At 47.2% G+C, this 20,339-nt stretch overlaps 1 protein-coding gene across 1 annotated transcript in view; it reads right to left on the reverse strand.

Moving 5' to 3' along the window:
* LOC126416336 (uncharacterized) overlaps positions 1-20,339 on the reverse strand; it is a 586,934-nt gene that overhangs the window by 537,979 nt on the left and 28,616 nt on the right. The window contains exons 2-3 of the mRNA XM_050084004.1: positions 2,071-2,240; positions 1,917-1,964 (exon numbers count right to left, since the gene is read on the reverse strand). Coding sequence (XP_049939961.1) covers positions 1,917-1,964; positions 2,071-2,158 — 136 coding nt within the window. The 5' untranslated portion in view covers positions 2,159-2,240. The remainder of the gene's footprint in view (positions 1-1,916; positions 1,965-2,070; positions 2,241-20,339) is intronic.

The following is a 20,339-nucleotide window of genomic DNA, read 5'->3' on the forward strand; positions in this document are numbered from 1 at the left end:
TTCCTTCATTTTTAATCTGAAGCTCGTAACCAAAAAATTGCAGTCGAAGTTTACATCCACCATTTGAAATGTCTTACAATTTAAAATCTGGTTCTGAAATCTCTGTCTAACCATTATACAGTCAGCAACAGTACCAGTGGGTGGAGATCTCTCCTGAATAGCACGTTGCAAGGCATCCAAGATATGCGCAATCATCTTCATGTCTGGGGAGTTTGGTGGCCAACGGAAGTGTTTAAACTCAGAAGAGTGATTCTGGAGCCACTTTGTAGTAATTCTGGACGTGTGGGGTGTCCCATTGTACTGCTGGAATTGCCCAAGTCCGTCGGAATGTACAATGGACATAAATGGATGCAGATGATCAGACAGGATGCTTTGGAACGTGTCACCTGTCAGTGTCGTATTTAGACGTATCAGGTTTCCATATCACTCCAAATGCACACGTCCCACACCATTACGGCGCCTCCACCAGTGGTCCTCATATACGTGCACGTTCATACACTCGATACAATTTGAAACGAGACTCGTCCGACCAGGCAACATGTTTCCACTCATCAAAAGTCCAGTGTCGGTGTTGACGGGCCCAGACGAGGCGCAAAGCTTTGTGTCGTGTAGTAATCAAAGGTAGACGATGGGACCTTCGGCTCCGAAAGCTCATATCGAAGACGTTTAGTTGAATGGTTCGCAGGCTGACACTAGTCGATGGCCCAGCATTGAAATCTGCATCAATTTGCGGAAGGGGCCGCACTTCTGTCACGTTGAACGAATCTCTTCAGTCGCCTTTCTTGCAAGATCTTTTTAAGGCCACAGCAGTGTCGAAGACTTGATGTTTTACTGGATTACTGACATTGGTGGTACACTCGTGAAAAGGTCGAAAGCGAAAATCCCCACTTCATCGCTACCTCGGAGATACTGTGTCCTATCGCTCGTGTGCTGACTATAACACCACTTTCAAACTCACTTAAATCTTGATAACCTGCCATTCTCCGTGTTTACATATCTCTGTATTTGAATATGCATGCCTATACTAGTTTCTTTGGCGCTTCAGTGTAACTTCAAAATAATGTTACTGCTTGTCCTTTAATTTCTGGATGTGTTACGCAAAAGGTGACACTCCTTCTACTGAAGACTGAAGAAATTATTTCGCAAACTGACACTCTTATTTAAACAACAGAAAAATTTCGTTTCAGAGCTAGTAATTTCCCGAAACATTTTTGGAGGTTACAGCCTCTAACAAACTCGAAAATAGTGTTAATTTACGATAAATGCAGATAATATGTACTCCAGTTGAACATAAAATTCACCTATACTACAGCCAGAAAGACAAACGCCTTTTTACTACGAAATTTGTTACGTACAGTACTTGCAACTTCTGTAAATTTACGAAAGTATGCGTTCATCCACGTTGTTATACAATAAAACTCGAGGAGAATGATTCTTTGAGCGAGGATATCTCAGATAAAAATTAAGAATGCAAAGTCATTGCAACTGATGTTATGCTACAAAATACGGTTTTTGCGGCGCACAGCTTACGAAAATACCCAATGTTTCTCGACAGATTTTATTCGGACACATAGGAAGCAGCGGATGTCGAATGATATACGTAAATGTTAGTAAACATTTTTCAGATATCTGTGTGTAAATGGTACTGACACGTCCAACAGTCAGGTACTACTATTGCTAATAAGGATCTATGTAACATGTATGCAACATATAAGTGATTAACATTCGGACTAGTATACTCTATAATATCAAAAGCGATGATACACTAAAATTCATTAGTCTATAATATCATATGCAATGATACAGTAAAAGTCATTACACTGTGACTCAAAGCACTTATTAAGAGACGAAGTCAGCACCAAATTAATTTCCTGAACCGTGAAACGTTAGTAGAAATGCCTAAAACAAATACTAACCTGGTTTTCCGGTTCTTAGACGATAGATTGTAACTTCAGAATCAGATCCTAAAAAAAAGGGAAGCAAATAGATGAGAAAATTGAACATTTTTTTCATTACTTGCCATGATATTGGTATTCATTACTATGCCCAGACAAAACGTAAATTTTTTACCTGTAATGGAATCTGGAGCACTGTGGTTAGTAGTTGCGATTACTGCCACAAAGGTACAGATGAGCAAAATAACGCTTCTGCGAAACATTATGCAAAGACAAAGGTGTCGGCCCAAGAAAAGATCTATTCCATCAAAATATCTTCATGACATTTGCACGCTGTCAAAAAACCTGTAAATTCATATAAAATTCATATTTATTCAAATATAGTTACAAAACTATTTTATGCTCAACAAAGTGTACAAAAAATTATCTTCAACATAGCTCGGGCTGTGTTATTTGATAAGCTTGATGTTACTCCGTTCTGCCCAATACATACTGAATAACTCAACAACGCTATTTACCTTAAATACTTCCGACGTCATTTAAGATTCCGTAATTCTATTTGCATCTGATCAGTTTGCAGAAAGTAAGCAGGAAAGGAAATGTAGTCTTTTGTCGTACGTATGTTAATTGCCACAGTATCAACTTCGCTTTTTCAAATGAAACTGTAGTTCGTGGCAGTAGGAGATGATGTTTCGTGCAAAGGAAAAGATAGCTGGGGGCGGGGGGGGGGGGGGGGGGGGTTTCTTGTCAACAGCAGCAGCGGCAGCGGCCAAAGCGAGCAGCGGAAACGTCGCCAGGGGCCGGATGGGCGTCGGTGTGGGGGCGGAGGGCCAGCGGGCAGTTCCCGTTGCACATAGGTTCATACATTGCTGAGTATGAAACATGTGTATGTTGACATGGAACGTATAACGCAAAGACAGGTTAGATGCTACAGGCGGGGTAGTGTTCGTTGGTGTCGACAAAAATATTGTTTCAGTTGAGGTCGTTGTAGGATCATTCAAGACAAGTCTGTACTCAGTAGCGCGGAAATACCAAAAATGTGCAGTGGTAGTTGGTGTTGACTTAAATCTGCTAAGAACGGACTGGGACGTCTATGGATTAACTGCAACTGGTACAGATAGGCAGTCTTGACAAGTACTTTGAGCATGTTTTCCTAAAACCACTAGTTAGACAACCCATATGCAACTGAAATACTTTAAACCTTGTAGCCACAAATGGGCGTGATCTTATTGATACTGTCGGTATAGAGACAGGGATTACTGATAATGACGTTATAATAATGATGGTGGTTACTAAAGTTAATAAATGCCTCAAATGGCTCTAAGCACTATGGGACTTAACATCGGAGGTGATCAGTCCCGTAGACTTAGAACAACTTAAACCTAACTAACATAAGGGCATCACACACATCCCTGCCCGAGGCAGGATTAGAACCTGCGATCGTAGCAGCAGCGCGGTTGCGGACTGAAGGGTCTAGAACCACTCGGCCACAGCGAGTTAATAAATCAGTCTAGTTGGCTAGGAGAGTATTCTATGGTAGAAAAAGATGCAGTCGTTAGCATCCCACTTAGACAACGGATGCACATCATTTAGCTGCAATATGACTGACGTAGAGGAAATACGCGAAAAATATAAATTGAAAATCGCACTCTGGAGACGTTCGTGCCAAGTACGTGGATAGCAAAGGTAAGGACCCTCCGTTGCTTAATAGTCAGATCTGGAAAATGCTGAAGAACCAGAGATTGTTGCACTGTTGGGTCAGAAAATAACGCGCCGATGTCGAGAGGTACATACAACTTCCACCGTCAGACCTTAGCGAAAGATCTCGGCGAGAAGCCAAGAAAATTATGGACACAGGTAAAGTCACTCTCTGTCTACTTGCAAGAGGAAAGCTGACGTTTTAAATTTCACGTTTAAGAAACCACTGACGCAGGAGGATCGTACAAACACACCGTCGTTTGACTGTCGTACACCTCCCGCATGGAGGAGATAAAAATAGGCATCCGTGGCCTAGAGGAACGACTAGGAGAGTTGCAAACGTATAGTTGGCAAGGTCCAACAGTTACGTTTTACAGAGAGTACTCTACGTCACTGGCCCCTTACTTGAAACGCATAAATCGTGAAACTCCCGCCCAGCGAAAAGCCCAAAGCATCTGTAAAGTCTGGAAATAAGTGCAGGTGACTCCTGCACATACGAAAGGGTAAAACAATGGATCTGCGTAGTTACAGACCTGCGTAATTGACTCTGAATATAACAAATTTTCTTGAGACAGAAAAGCTTCTGTCCACAAACAGCACGGATTTATAAAGCATCGCTCGTGCGAAGCTCTGCTTGCCGCTTTCGCACACGACACCTCGTACAAACTCTCACTGGAGGGCACCAGACAGATTTCTTGTCCCTAGATTCCAAAAAGCGCTAGACACGGTGTCCCACTGACGAAGATCGGAGCGCAGAGTTAGCGCGCAAGTTTTATGGAGATGCCTGGCGAAGTTAAATGACAAACGCTGGAGGGAAGAGGACGCTGTTTTCGAGGAGCACCATGACGAAATATAGAGAACGGGCATTTGAGGCCAACTGCAGAACGATTCTACTGCCCCCAATGCACATTTTCTCTACGGACTGCGGAGATAATACAAGGGAGATTAAGGGTGGTACGGGGGAGGGGGGGGGGGGGGGGGGGGAGGGCTGTAGGCAGCCCTGCTTCCCTCGCCGTATTCGCGAGTGGACCGCGAAAGGAAACGACTAGCCGTCGGATGTGGTGGTACACTTCGCCACACGGTGGCTTTCGGAATATATATATAAACGTAAATGTACAGACTGTCTTTGGCTTTGGATTTTCACGTAGGCGCACTCCATTACAGTAAAAGTGATTTATTTTTAAAAATTTATTACATTTCATGTATAGTTCAAGATATCGAAACGAGTGTATGGAAAATTATAATACGCTTAGAACACTTTTTTAAATATAGACAGAAGTTCAAGTGGTTCAAATGGCTATGAGCACTATGCGACTTAACTTCTGAGGTCATCAGTCGCCTAGAACTTAGAACTAATTAAACCTAACTAACCTAAGGACATCACACACATCCATGCCCGAGGGAGGATTCAAACGTGCGACCGTAGCGGTCACGCGGTTCCATACTGAAGCGCCTAGAACCGCACGGCCACACCGGCCAGCTGACAGAAGTGACTACAGGTTTTTTCAGTGCCACAATCCAGTTGCAGCTGATGAAAGAGAAATTGTGCGGGCTTGCAAAAACAAAACTGAAAAAATGTAATATACTCACAGTAACTATGATATTCCACAAGTTTCCTGAAAGGAGCTTACGGGCGCTCAACACCGAGGTCACCAGCGACAAGTTTCCTCACGTGCCTTGTCCTTCCTTTATTTTGTTCAGTAATAGACTCTGACTAGCAAACTATCGCAATTACAACTACATTAGCATATTAAACAAGTTAAGTCATGTAAAACGTACTATGCCTTGGTAAAAGAGCAAAGCTGAACATGGTACAACAGAAATACAAATGAAATTCGGAAAAAAGGTTGCAACGCCAGACCAGAACAGTTCACCACTTCTGTTGCTGTTTCGGTGGAATCCAGTAACCTAGCGCATTCTTCGAAAAGAACACCTTGAACGAAAACTTTTCAAAGCATTTTCACCATACACATCAATGGTCTTAGGAATATTAAACAATTCACGCCAAACTGTACACCATGACTCTGGCCATATCCTCATCAGAGTAAACTCATGAACGTGTCCGCCTGATATGTATTCTAACACAAAAAAAAAAAAAAACAACGAAGGAGTTATACATATTGGTCACAATTTGATATTCATGTAGGTATCGACGGAAATTGAAAAATGTAAACTTTGACGGCCGATGGATGCATGTGTGACGTTCCAGTAAGTTTCACCACGTGCCTGGCAAGTCCGGTAAACAAGGAACTTGCCGATTCCGTGACTCAGCTGGACAGTAACTACGACGCGTAGAAAAGGTCGTGAACAATATACGAAGACGTCGGTATTTGAGAGAGAACGTGCAGTTGGACTCACATAATCTGGTTGAAGTAATCAACGAATCGCTCGACGTTTGAACAGGAGCGATGCCACCATTCGACGATGGCGGCAGGACTGGGTGAACCGTGGCCGAACACAGCGCAACAAGGAAGCGGTTCATCTGCAGAGGCGGCAGAAAGTGAGGGACGAGCAATCGTCGGAGAGGCACTCAGAGCCCCGGGATCATCTTTATCACGGATCGGTGCTCCAGTCACCACAAGTACAATTTGTAGGAGGTTCACATAAAGAGGGCTGAGCTCACAGTGTCTTTTGCGGTGACAGCCGTTGGCCTATGTACACCACAAGCCCCTCTGCAGTGGTGATGGACAGGTTCGGCCTGGCCTCTCATTGGCTGGAGCAGAATTGTCTTGAGTGATGAGTTCCCTTTCAGACTGAGCCCCGACGTCCCGGACAGTGGTGCGGTGGGATGCCAACATGACTGTCGCCTGCATTCGGCCTGACAGTCAGGAGTGATGGTCTGGGATGCCGTAGGAGGACACACTTAGAGCGCAGCGGTACGTCGACGACATTTTACGCTCGTTTTGCTGTTCTTCGTGCCAAGTCCTCCTGGCCTTACATTTGATCGAGAAAATGTCCGCCGGCCCACGCCGAGCGTATCTACTGCTTGCCTTCGTGCTCACCAAATCCTACCTCGGCCATCGGATCTCTTTCCAATTGAGAACGTTTGGAACGCTATCGGCAGGACCCTCCAGTTAGCTCGGGATTTTGACGATCTGACGCGCCAGTTGGATAGAATTTGGCAGGACACCACTCAGGAGGACTTCCACCAACTCTGTCAGTCAATGCCCAGCCGAATAACTACTTCCATAAGGGCAGAGGTGAACAAACGCGTTATTGACTTGCCCAGTCTCTTGAATAAATCGTCCAATTTTTCTGAAATTTTAATCATTTGTTTGTCTGTACATGTACATGAGCGAGAGAGAGAGAGACAGAGAGAGGATGTTTACAGCCTTCGACAGTGATGTAGGTGAAGTCGAGACGAGCAAATTTGTAGTTTTATACGAGACACTTCTGGTCAAGAAACAGCCTCAGATTGGACTATAAGCCCCTAAACCTCAGCGGAAGCATTCCATAAGCGATTTTGGCGAAAATTGTCCCTGTGAGCAAACTTCAAACTTTGTATCAAAATACTGTAAATCATAACAGCATAAAATTAACAATTAAATCGTTTTGTTTGTCTGTCCTGTTTGCAAGAAACTACTGTCTTATGAGTATAATATGATTAGTTTTCGAAGACACAGAGGAATTAAAGACATTGGCTACCAGTGGACATTGATTTATACCACTGGCACAAGCTGAAAATCTGAGCCAGATCCCAATTCAAACTTAGGCCTTCTGCTTATTTTTATTTTGTACTTTTTGTTCTTTTTTTACTTTTTTGTTGCCCTAGACCCCTTCCACTTCAGGCGTTGGCACATAACACTCCTGCTACTCCAAAAAACCTATCTAATCTACAAACAAAAACGATCTCTAGTGCCACGGCCACTTTCACCCTAAGCTAACTAGGACGGATGTTTGCCTCCGCTTCAGACTCCGCCCACGAACAACTCTGATTGTTTCTTTTTTTTAACAGATAAAACAAAGGGTACGATATTTTTGTTATCTTTTATTTGTTTTATTTTCTATTTTTCTTTAAGCTTCTTCTAGGGCTGTCCACAGCAGCCAGACGGCGGGATGTCCTACTCGTCTCTCGTTCAGCGAGGGTGCAACACCCTAGAATTATCGTTGATATCTCTTATCAGCCCATCCTGTGCTATATCTTCAATCTTTTCTCACTCTCGTTACAATCCAATACTCTGGAGGGTTCTAAAATGTAGACTTTCACGGCCGGAAATATGATATCCATTATAATTATCCCGGCTGTTATGCCGTGTTCGGTTGATGAATTCTGTGTCGATTCCCAACGAGCCAGTGAGTGTGTTGGACCTTCCATTGAGCTACGGACCCCCTTGAAGATGTCTCCCGCAGTCGGAGACGAAACGTTGGGAATCGACACAGAATTCATCAACCGACCACGGCATAACAGTCTGGAGGGTTCGTAAACAACGACCCCAAGTAATTCGCAAAGAGCGAACCATACGACGCCTTGCGCCATAAAACCGTGTAGTTGCTCCTTAAATAGTAGCAAAAATCTAAGAACTCTGCAAAGCCCTGCCTAAAAGAGTATGACAACGCGGCGCCATGACGAGTGGCAGGGTGGCAAGTGACTTCGCGGTGGATCACTTCGGTGGGCTTACAGGCTGAGGCGTCCGTCGCAGCAACGATGCCAACACGCGCCGTGTGAGGAGCCAGCAGTCGGCAGTCGTACCACACACGAAACGGTGCATGACCGTGTCGACAGCTGCTCATCTGGGACAGACACGGCCCCTGGCAAGATGTGTAGTGTGTAAACGTTGTCGGGTGGGAAATTTTCCAGTCGTTTGCACGTACCACAGCGCACTCACCGCAGTGGGAAGGAAAGGCGAGTGTATGTTACCCCATACCCTCCTCCAGCCAATCGCCTGATGTCGATGTTCAGTCACGTCAGCAGGCAGTGTCCGCTGAAAGTAGTGATGGAAGCCCTAGGAACTCATGTAGTCCGTAGAACATCCAACAGATAACTCGTGTCGACTATGTAAGTGCGGATGTGACACAGTGGTGGCGCGATATGTCCAAGAGGAACACGCGGCCGGAGGGACTGGGGCGCCACCTCCTGAATCGGTGTACCGGTGCACGTGTGCTTGTCCAAAGCGCGTAGGCGATGCATCGTCCGCAAATGAGAGCGCGTGCCCTGTTTTGCACGTTTATCATTCGAGTGCCGTCTCCGTGTGTGGGCAACGTCAGTGTCTCGTAACGGGTCTCGAATAGTCTCGAATATCCTACTATCGCTGCCGAAATGACCAAAGGCCACCTGTAACTTAGCAGCCACCGTAGCGGGTGTTGGGAGAACTTATGTGTGTAATGATTAAGTTTCGGGGCGACGTAGATATTGACAAAAGGTACCTGCATAATCGAGTCAAGTGTTCGAAATGTATGGAGACGAACATCCGCGTCGATCGTATTATGTACTCTGCGATACATAGGTGCCACTGTGCGGGGCACGTTCCCACGGAAGGTCACTCCCAAACATTCCATCGCCAGGATCTCGGTACTGGGCAGCAGCGTACTGATATTTAGTTCTTTGCCCACATCCACTGAGCGCGACTTCCGCAGGTTGACACGGCTCCCGACCACCTCGCCGCAGCACTAAAGCCACTCGACGGCCGTACATGGATCTTCTGCCGACCTCGCCAAGAAAGCTACATCGTCGGCGCAGACACCACACGTAAAACGCGCATTGCGGAGGCGAATGCCCCGCAAACACTGACGTGGACCCTGAAGTGGAGGCTCGAGAGCGACGGCGAGGAGAAAGGCCGACATCAAGCATCCTTGTCACACTGAGCTGTCAACAGTGAACTGCGGCGCGCGGTAGCCGTTGACCAGGACATTGCAAGGGGCCACGCGGCTGAGACAGAGAACCGCACCAGTGGATACTGGGGACAGACACGTCTTCTCTAAGTAAGCCTGATGAACTCGGTTAAACGCGTGGTCTGGGTCAGCAGCCACGAGGGCGCCTTCTAAGCCACATGCTGACATTAGCGCCACGACATGTCCATAAGAGTTTAACGCCATATGTAGATATATTAGTGCCACCTCCCAGACATGCTTGGTCGACGTGAGTGGTATCTATGACAGTAGCGAGGAGGCGAGCACGAAGTATGCATGCGAACAGCTTGCAGTCGGAACTGACTGATGTCAACAGGCGGGAGTCTTGCGGTCTACACCTCCCTGTTGGGTTTTGTCACTGGGTTTACCACACCCTCCCGAAATTCGCGCCGGCTGGGGTGGCCGAGCGCTTCTAAGCGCTACAGTGTGGAACCTCTCGACCGCTATGGTCGCAGGTTCGAAGCCTGCCTCGATCATGGATGTGTGTCATGTCCTTAGGTTAGTTAGGTTTAAGTAGTTCTAAGTTCTAGGGGACTGATGACCTCAGAAGTTAAGTCTCATAGTGCTCAGAGCCATTTGAACCATTTTGAACCAAAATTCGCGGGGGGGAGTGGGGCGGGGGTGGGACGCGAAATTTTGGATCCAGGGGTTCGGAGTACATCTGTTGCCGAACGTTCCCCATCACGTCAGAGATGATGCCATAATATTCAATCGGAAGACCATCATGTCCAGGGGATTAGTTTCTCGCGCCCCGCGACGGGGCCATGCCCATTTCTTCCATTGTGACGGCCTCCAAGAATGTGTCGTCTGACAGAGAGTGCGGTAATAACCTGTGAGGACACGGGAGATTGGGATGTTTGTCTCTTAATGTTGTCCGTCCGCCGCAACAACTGCAGTGATAAGTCGCCTGTTACGATTCTCTGACGACGTGATGAAGAGAAGCACGAACCTCTGGAATGGAATCTCGCAGTCTCGATCGAACCCGCGTGCCTCCCAATCTGATAGCCGTGATCTGCAGGAGCTGTGTCTGTCTCCGGAGGTTGGCCGTTTGGCGCTGTGGCGGAGGTTACTGCGAGGCTACTTCCTGCAAGACATTGTAGTAAAGCTCAGGGCTCTATCGTTGCCAAAGCGCCCTGCCTGTACATCCACCACGAACGTGCAGCAAATAGCTGGTTTGGTGCAGTGGATCCACCACCTTTCCGCGGAATCGTAGGTACGACGTCCTCGTTCACATTTGTTACACCTATCAGCGACTGCTAGAGGGCAAGCCTCTTCCTGGAGAATGTCGACATTAAGAGTCCACTGTCCTCTAGTACGGCTCATCTGTTGTAGTGGCAGGGTCAGGGGCAGACGATGCCATGACGCTCAGTGAATGCCGTGGGCCACAGCTCGGCACGGACACTCGTTGCCCAAAGACCTATGAAAACGTAAATCCTGCCGAACCTGCTGGCCGAGTGGCTGGCGAAGTGTGTACGTCCGCGTGTAACGAGTTCCATAGTCATCGCACCCACCACTAGGTGCTCTGTAGCGCGTTGAAACATTGGAGATACCTCAGTAGAGTAATAGACTGTTTGCTCTCGACTCTTGACACGTCAGTAGTTGTACTGACGTAACGGAGGTTCCATAGACATCCAGGAGCAGAAGCACCATATCAATGTCCGCCACCCGAATCACGTTCTTCAACAGCCGGGTTTTGATCGTCGAACTAATATCGTTGACATTGACTGTACCTATCCATATACCTGGGAAATTGGGTAGTACGATGACGTATCCTGCAATCGTTTGAGCCAGTAAGCGCCTCATCGCCCTTCTCTGACCTTCCCTGTCACCCGCAACACACATATATTACTGATCGCCAGAGACAAGAGGTGTGCCGACGATCCGCCGGCTGCGGGCGTCAGGTGGTCGCTCGGGTCTGACGTCATTGTTCCCGTCTCCTTGTCGGACGCCGAGTCGCCAGGCTGGACGTGTGGTACGTTAGGAGCCGCAAAATCGCCATGAGGCTCGTCAGTGGGTCGGGCACCGTCAAGCTGTGTGTTTCCTCGGGCAGACGTTGCCAGCAGCGAAACGTCAACCGTGGGAATGGCGTCCACAGAGGGGTTGTCCCCAAGAGCGTGAAACGTGTCACCGTCTTGCGAAGCGTTTCTTGCGCATAGCCTCCTCTCCTTTCGCCGTTTGGGTGACTTGTGTTTGCGGGAACCCGTGTCTGCATCCTGTGGATCACTACGAAAAGTACATCTACATCTACATACATACTCCGCAATCCACCATACGGTGCGTGGGGAAGGGTACCACGTACCACAACTAGCATATTCTCTCCCTGTTCCACTCCAAAACAGAACGAGGCAAAAATGACTGCCTATATGCCTCCGTACGAGCACTAATCTCTCTTATCTTATGTTTGTGGTGTTTCCGCGAAATGTAAGTTGCCGACAGTAAAATTGTGCTGCAGTCAGCCTCAAATGCTAGTTCTCTAAATTTCCTCAGTAGCGATTCACGAAAAGAACCCCTCCTTTCCTCTAGAGACTCCCACCCGAGTTCCTGAAGCATTTCCGTAACACTCGCGTGACGATCAAACCTACCAGTAACAAATCTAGCAGCGCGCCTCCGAATTGCTTCTATGTCCTCCCTCAATCCGACCTTATAGCGATCCCAAACGCTCGAGCAGTACTCGAGAATAGGTCGTATTAGTGTTTTATAGGCGGTCTCCTTTACAGATGAACCACATCTTCCCAAAATTCTACCAATGAACCGAACACGACTATCCGCCTTCCCCACAACTGCCGTTACATGCTTGTCCCACTTCATATCCCTCTGCAATGTTAAGCACAAATATTTAATCGACGTGACTGCATCAAGCGCTACACTACTAATGGAGTATTAAAACATTACGGGATTCTTTTTCCTATTCATCTGCATTAATTTACATTTATCTATATTGAGTGTTAGCTGCCATTCTTTACACCGATCACAAATCCTGTCCGAGTCATCTTGCATCATCCTACAGTCAGTCAACGACGACACCTTCCCATACACCACAGCATCATCAGCAAACTGCTGCTATCCACCCTATCGAAAAGATCATTTATGTAGATAGAAAACAACAGCGGACCTACCACAATTCCCTGGGGCACTCCAGATGATACCCTCACCTCCGATGAACACTCACCATCGAAGACAACGTACTGGGTTCTATTACTTAAGAAGTCTTCGAGCCACTCACATATTTGGGAACCAATCCCATATGCTCGTACCTTAGTTAGGAGTCTGCAGTGGGGCACCGAGTCAAACGCTATCCGGAAGTCAAGGAATATGGCATCCGTCTGATACCCTTCATCCATGGTTCGCAAGAAAGTAGGCTCCCGTCGCGTCTCCGTGTCCGAGCTCGAATCGTTCTTCAGGTGCGCTCCTTCCCCACACGGCTGGAGTGCCGTCGTGGTCGCTGCTGGCGAGCACGTCGGCGGCTCAGATGCAGGCCGCGGAAACCGGGCCCGCGGCCGCAGGGGTCGCTAACTGGAGGGGAACAACGTCCGCGTCCGTCGCCGCCCTCGCTGTCTCAGTGTAGGTAGCAAACAGGCAGTGTCGTCGGTTGCGACGTAGGCGTCGTACCAGCTCGAATTATGTGGTCGAGGTAGCCGTACAAGGCGCCTCTGCACGCAGTCAGAGCGAACGTGCCCTTCCTGCCCGCACGCCGAACAAGTCCGCTGTTGACAGTCGTAAATGACGATCGCTCGACAGCCTGCAACGGTCACTTACGACTGGCTGTGTCTGCACAGTTCTATTCGCACCTGATACAGTCCGTTCAGAACAGGATACGTCCCGAGCACGGGCCACTTAGTACTTCCCCGCAATGCCGCAGCGAGTCCACGAGGAGCGTGGCAGGAACTTCAAAGGGCAGCGTGAAGATTCGTACGTTCCGAACCCCGAGTCCTGCACGGTCGACAGTCACTTCTCTCACGTTGCCGTCCGAGTGGCGGGAACGATGTCGGTCTGTGGAACGGCGAGTATGCTGCTTCGTCGACAAATTTCACGTAAACTGTGTCCAGAACATCGAAAGCTGTATTTCGAGCAGTTCCTGTCGAGCCAGATCGCTGGTCGATCATCAGCGATCGGTTTGTTATCTTTGGCGCGTCCCCGGGCATGAGCATCTTTGCGTTTTCGGCTGGGGCGCGAGGGACGGCGAGAGGCAGGCGGTTTGGGGCGGCCGGTGGGACTGGCGGAGTTGTGGCTCGGGCGTAAGGCTAAGGCTGTTCGGTAATCGTGAAACTCCTGCGACGGTTACTGGTTGCCTGGAAGGCATTTCGTATAAACTGTGCCAAGCCTCGCAGTGAGAGGGGAGTCCGCAATTAGCGTTGGCCTAGATGTTTGTACAAACTTAGGTGCCTGTGTGAGAAGCACGGCGTGGGCCTGTCGGTTGCTTCGTCCTTATAGCACACCGCAAGCGGATGTTCGTCCGGAATGTCTACAGTTTGTAGTGCGCGTAGTGTAGGATGTGCTCCCAGCCTGACTCTTAGCCTGTGTTGTTTGTGGGTGCCGAACCCTTGTCTGTTACTGCTTCCGGGTGTCCTGTAAGATTTGACAGCAAAACTGGTTTTTTGTGGCATTCTGTGTTTCTGGCTCAACCTCCGCCTAGAAAGAGGAAAGATTTGTATTGGACATCGTTTGGAACTCCTTAATGCTGTAATTTAAACAGATAAAAGTGCCTGTTTTTTTGGGACACTGCAGTTCAAACAGGAGTGGCGTAATGTTAATGAGCATTTGTTATTCGTTAAATGAAGTGTATTTAATGTCTTGCTGTTTTCTGGGGCACGCAGCTGTGTTATTGATCTCATTTCGAAGTGTTCTGTCGGGTGAATGACTCCTCCCCGCTTCAGTGTATTCTTTTGAGTAGTATTGTAAGGTTCAAAAAAATGGCTCTGAGCACTATGGGACTCAACTGCTGTGGTCATAAGTCCCCTAGAACTTAGAACTACTTAAACCTAACTAACCTAAGGACAGCACACAACACCCAGCCATCACGAGGCAGAGAAAATCCCTGACCCCGCCGGGAATCGAACCCGGGAACCCGGGCGTGGGAAGCGAGAACGCTACCGCACGACCACGAGATGCGGGCTTGTAAGGTTCTTTGGATATTTGTCAGTGGGGTGTATTGATTCAATTTTTGTGTTTCTCTTTCTTTTGAATTACGCTGAATTGTTTACTTTATCTGGTTATTGGCTAAACTCGCGCTTCACACATTAATCAGCTGATATTGAAGTTCTTTTTTAATTCCTGTTTACTGTCAGACAGATTCAAATGTAACTTCATATATGTTATTTGAAATAAATGTGTTGGATTGACCTTAATGAATTATGTGCAATCGAAGTAAGGGACCCAGTCCTTCAGTAGTGCTTGACGGTGGCGCGTGGTTCGGGTTGTGAGCCCCGTGCTCGGATCACCTGTCGACCGACGTGCTTCACGCACGACACGATCTGCTTCGTGCACCTTAGGTCGTGTGCACTCGGCACGGCCCGCTAAGCCGGCCGGGGTGGCCGAGCGGTACTAGGCGCTACAGTCTGGAACCGCGCGACCACTACGGTCGCAGGTTCGAATGCTGCCTCGGGCATGGATGTGTGTGATGTCCTTAGGTTAGTTAGGTTTAAGTAGTTCTGCGTTCTAGGGGACTGATGACCTCAGAAGTTAAGTCCCATAGTGCTCAGAGCCACGGACCTCTAATTTTATCGACGTCTTTCTACCCGAAAGCGCCATCGCCGTCCGATGTTACTTGTTTACACTAGAGTACTCATTACCTTCACCGGATAGTTTAAGTGACTAATGTTAGTGAAATAGCCAACTAGGCTGTTGGTATGACAGAATGAGAGGATACTGAATACCTTGCACTGCGCGAGCGATGTTTCTCTGGTGGCTCTCGTAGGCCAGTTTGACGTTATCTCCCGGTACGTCTGATCGCAAGCGTCCCGTAGTTAACTGTTCGTTTCGACTTGCCGTATACCACTGCGGTACAATGTAATCGCTTATCTATTACTCCCTTCACTTAATAATCAACAGCACGATTTCATAGGGATTCAGGTATTCGCGCTTTTTTTCTCCTTTTTTTCCCCGGAAAGGACTCTACTCGTTTATGGGTGCAAAACAGTTATTCTCATTGGGACAATATAACTATTACGTAGAACACACTGACGACTTGTAGAATCCATCCGACTACTCGTCAAGATGAAAGCACATTATCGAGATATATGATGGATTTTAAGACATTCGTATTCGAAATGAAAGGACAGTAACAAAAATATGCCGCGCTTTCAGTTTTTCACATTTCACAGACCATTGAAGTGTAGAAAAAAAGTTCTTCGGTAAAGTTCTGTTGTAGTTGTTAATACGAGGCCAACAGGTATTTCCCAGTGTGGTGGTAGAAGAAACGAAGGTGTTAGGAATATAATGGTGGCTTTCGGGTGTTGACCTGAATACAGGTCTCCCTGTCTCCTGCACACGCTTCAATGAAACTAGGTGCACTACACAGATCAAAATTATCAGAAGACCTCATAGCAATATCTATCGTTGATTTACGATAACTATTACAACAGTTATGAATGTTTCTGATTTCAAGAATTGTATTGAGCCGTGCAAGGCTCGTGTTCATGCCATTTGAGCAGTGGTAAAAATTGCTGTTTTGAAGAACGCGCCGCAGTGCGTAGTGTGAAGCAGTCGCCCTCCGTTTCTGGCGGTGGCGCCGCTGTGGTAATCGCAGCTTTGGTGTCTCCATCTGGTGAGAAAGGGGAAAGGTTGCCTGTTCACGTGCATTTAAGGGGCGTTATGAGCCCGCCAGTGAGTCAGTCTGGGCTCAGTTGGTCAGTCTGGGTCAGTCTCTCGTCCTCAGCTTGCTAGTCTGTCTCTCGTCCACATTTGGAGGCAGTTAGTGTCTGTCTGTCGTCCGGAGTGCTATTATGTCTTTCGTTCGGATCCATCTTTAAAGCCGGATAAATGAGAGTCTTTCCACTCCGCCAGTAAGAGAACTCAGCGAGTGGTCGCCCAGTTGGGGCTTAGTTCCTGCACCTAGTCTGTGCTTTAGGCCGCCAGTCTGCTCGAGTTTGTTCAGGCAATGGTCATTGGCGGTTGGGCGGTTGGTCGGTCGCGCACTGAGACACAAGGTGACTTGTCCGTCTTGAGCGTCGGCGCATGTGAGGTCGCCACGTGAGTCCAGTGGGCCGCGGCGTATAGCGAGGGGTAGTGGCTTCGCGGTCGATACGAGAGCAACAGGAGTCAACCCACGACATCGTTCTGGCCGGTGCGAGCTGCGACGCCGTGAGACGGGAGATCGGCGCGCCTTCCTGCGTCCGTTGAAGCGGCTGGAAGCGGACGGTTCGGGAGAGCGATTTGGGGGTGCCGCGCCAGGTCTTCTGCAGAAATCGCAGTTTATTAGAAGTTAAGTGATTGGTGATATGTTGATTCATTTACTTGTTAAATTCTACTTGTTTTCCTGGTGAGGTCACCAGCCGCTTTGTTCTGGGGTCGTCCCACCAATCTTCTCCGTTTGCCCACCAGCGGGAAGGTGGTTATTTATGAATTGGGTGGTCCGTTTTTCCCTTGTGGAGTAGGGGCGGGTTATATCAAGCTGCGGTTCGGGTTGTTCGGTAATCTCCCTATCAATCTGCCGTACGTTACTAGCTGCCTCTGTCATGTTTGTCGGATTCGGTGTGTTAACGAATTCATTGCTTGGAGTGTAACGGCCTAATTCCTGAAATATGTTTTGATCTTGACTATCCTCTTGAGAGGCGGTATATGTCTAGTGTAGAGCATGTTAACTCGTTTGGTCAACCTTGTATAATTTTATGTAAGGTTGCATTTCATGGGCCTTTATTTAAAAGATCATTTTAGTATATAAAGTTGCCACCCTTCCACCGTGACTTTTCTTAGAAGTTAAAATCAAGTTGCACCTTCGGTGGCAAGTTAATCTTTTGATTTTAGTGTTTTGTACCATTTCCATCCCTGCTACAGGGTGCATAGTATGTGTGCTTGTGTGAATTGTTAAAACTTTTAGTTTAAAGTAATCTGATGTGTTGCAGATTTGCACCAGTGTAGTCGTTCAGAGGTTGTTGTAAGCGGTCGTGACTACGGCTGTGTCAAAAGGGAGCGGCAAGGTTCTGAGCCCGAAAGCTCATACACTCAAAATTTTGTTTCTTCTGCCTCTGAATAAATTGTAATTTGATATTTAGAGTGTGCTTTCTGATTATAATTTTAAATCTGTTTCTTTTTTAAAAAAAACGCTTGTAGGAATAAAGTTTCCATACGTCAAAAGCAGTTTGACTATGATTCCATCAGTTACTCCCTGGCAACTACTTCCATGCTCACATAGTGTGATTAAATGTGTTAATGAATCGCTAGTAAATAAAACAAAATTTTAAGAATATTCTTTGAAGATAAATCGCGGTTCACCATTTACTGTTTCTCATCTTATATTATGATGCTGCCGCCTCGTTTTCTTATTCAATTTCTTGGCGTCACTGATTTCCTGCCTTACTTGCCCGTGAGCGGCAGCAGCAGCGCGTATCGATAAGTGCACTGTCGTACCATCTCTGGAGCGACCGATAGTGTTTCCGGGTCGTCGTGTGTCTGGCAGTGAGTTCGGGACGGACCAGCAGTGCAGTTGGGACGCAGCAGCAGTGAAGTCGGGGGACGGAGCGCCGGTGAGGCGCCGACAGACAGTGCTCGCCGACCGCTGGTGGCACACATCAACCGTCCGACAGAGGGAGATTGGAGAGGGACGACCGATAGTTGATCGCTCGGTTGCTCGTCTCATCGGCCGATGTATATTTGGTCCTTTCACCGTTTCCGGGCCTGGGCAGTTGGTCGGTTGGCGTGGAGCAGCAAGGAAATCTCCACGGCGCAGAGTTTGGCCGGGCCCGCTGGCGGCCTCTGTGCGGTGTCGGAGTGTGTGGGGCTGTCCCCATTGCTACGAGGTTCGTGGCTCACCGATCCTGGACACGAAAGTTGAGTTTTGACTTAATCTACTAGCAAGTCACGACTGTTCACACTGTGTCGTTTGGAGTTCATTGTCGGCTGTTGGGATATTCCCGCTACCAACAACGTGTGTTTTCAAGTTGGCAAATTTTAGCCACCCTCCGGTGGAGTTTAACTGTACTAGGTTATTTGAATTGAAGTGCACCAACGGAATCTTCTGCCTTGTGGCCGTTAACGTTCCGGTTACCTGCCCTGGCCGTTGACGTAAATTCAGGCAGTGTATTTTTCTCATCGTGTTGTCACTGTCCAGCACGGTGTGTAGTTTGACAGCTCAATGTATAAATGGTTTTGGGTGCCAATACCTTCTACGTTGTTCTATTCAACTCCGTCTTGTGTTCTGGTCGGGTGAAGCGGAGGCTATCTTGTCGGTGGGTCCGTTGACTGTCTGTCGGTTGGGTTGTCGTCGGATCGACAACGTTTGAGCCGACTGCCTGCATCACCGTAGCGAGCGTTAATGTTTGAATTTCAGGCCGACCCTCCGAACTTCTGAGCGCCCTTGGGTGTACTGCCTTTTCTTGTTTGTTTTTGTTGTTTGTACTCGTATGGCTTCTAGCTGATTTTTAGATTAGGGTTGTTTCGCTCTTAAGCTGTCAGATGGTTTGGCCTTCAGCGTAATTTAGGAACTGCCTTATGTGAGACCTTTGGCATTTTTAAAATTAATGTTATCGAGACTTAAGTGTTGGGCCTTCAGCCGATTTTGAATTTAAGTTGTTCGCTCTTCAAGTGTCAGATTCTTTGGGCCTTCAGGTTAATTAAGGAACTGTTTTTAAGAAAAGGCTTTGGCTTTTAAATTTCTGATTTTGGTTGAGCTTCAAGTTATTGGCTTTCAGCCGTTTTTAAATTAAAGTGGTCTTGTCCCTAAGGCCGGTATTACACTATCAAATTTCTTTGTCAAATATCTTTGTCAAAAATCCTTGTCAAAGATATTTGATGGTGTAATAGGGAACTTTGTCAAATGTCATCCAATATTTGATCAAATCTCGGGCCTCGCTGTAGATTTGATCAAAGAAGTCGCTTGTCTTCTCTTCACTGCAATGTGACATGTTACCAGATGGAGCGCTAGCATGGCTGCAGCGTTCTGTCGTCTGTAGTGTTTCTATAAACATTGCCGGTAAATATAATTGGTGTGTGCCGACAACTACAAAATTAATAGAGATGTATGAAGCTTAACAACGTGAGGCACCCTGAATACAAAAATAGATTAAGAAGATTGGAGACCTGACCTGACCTAACCTAACCTAAACTGACCTAACCTAACCCTCTCCTGTAGCAAGGAATCGGAGTGTTACAGTGAACCTGTCTTCTGCAGATGTAGCAGTTCTTAAATGAATATTGTGCTTTGTGATATGAGGACACACTTCATTGAGCACATACATAAATGTATGCTCATCCATTCTTAAGTAATTGATGTACGACTTGACGTCCTCACGTAACAAGTCTTGTTGAATGCTTTTATCGTGTCGTCGTAAAATCCACGGCTTCACCCACGTACGTTTCATATCTTTCTCCCGCTTCTCATCCGCATGTGCACACAGTGCAATAGTGGTACATGCAACTGCTGCGATTAATAACAAGTTGTTGTCACCCATCTTGAAATTTGACGAAAAATATGATGACAGTGTAATACCCCTTCTAGCGCTACGTCAAAGATCTTTGTCAAATAATTTGACGGAATATTTGATCACATGTTTGATCAAATTTTTGACAAAGAAATTTGATAGTGTAATACCGGCCTAAGGCATGAGATTCTACGGCTGCTAATTAAGTTCCAGAACTAAAGCTGTGTTTTTTTTTTTTTTCCTTGGCGCTGGTAAAGTTTGATCAAATAAAAGGTTGTATGTTCGAGTGTAAACGACAGCCGCTTATTTTGGCCCTTTCCACAAC

This window comes from Schistocerca serialis, chromosome 8, assembly GCF_023864345.2.
Source record: "Schistocerca serialis cubense isolate TAMUIC-IGC-003099 chromosome 8, iqSchSeri2.2, whole genome shotgun sequence".
Classification (NCBI taxonomy): domain Eukaryota; kingdom Metazoa; phylum Arthropoda; class Insecta; order Orthoptera; family Acrididae; genus Schistocerca; species Schistocerca serialis.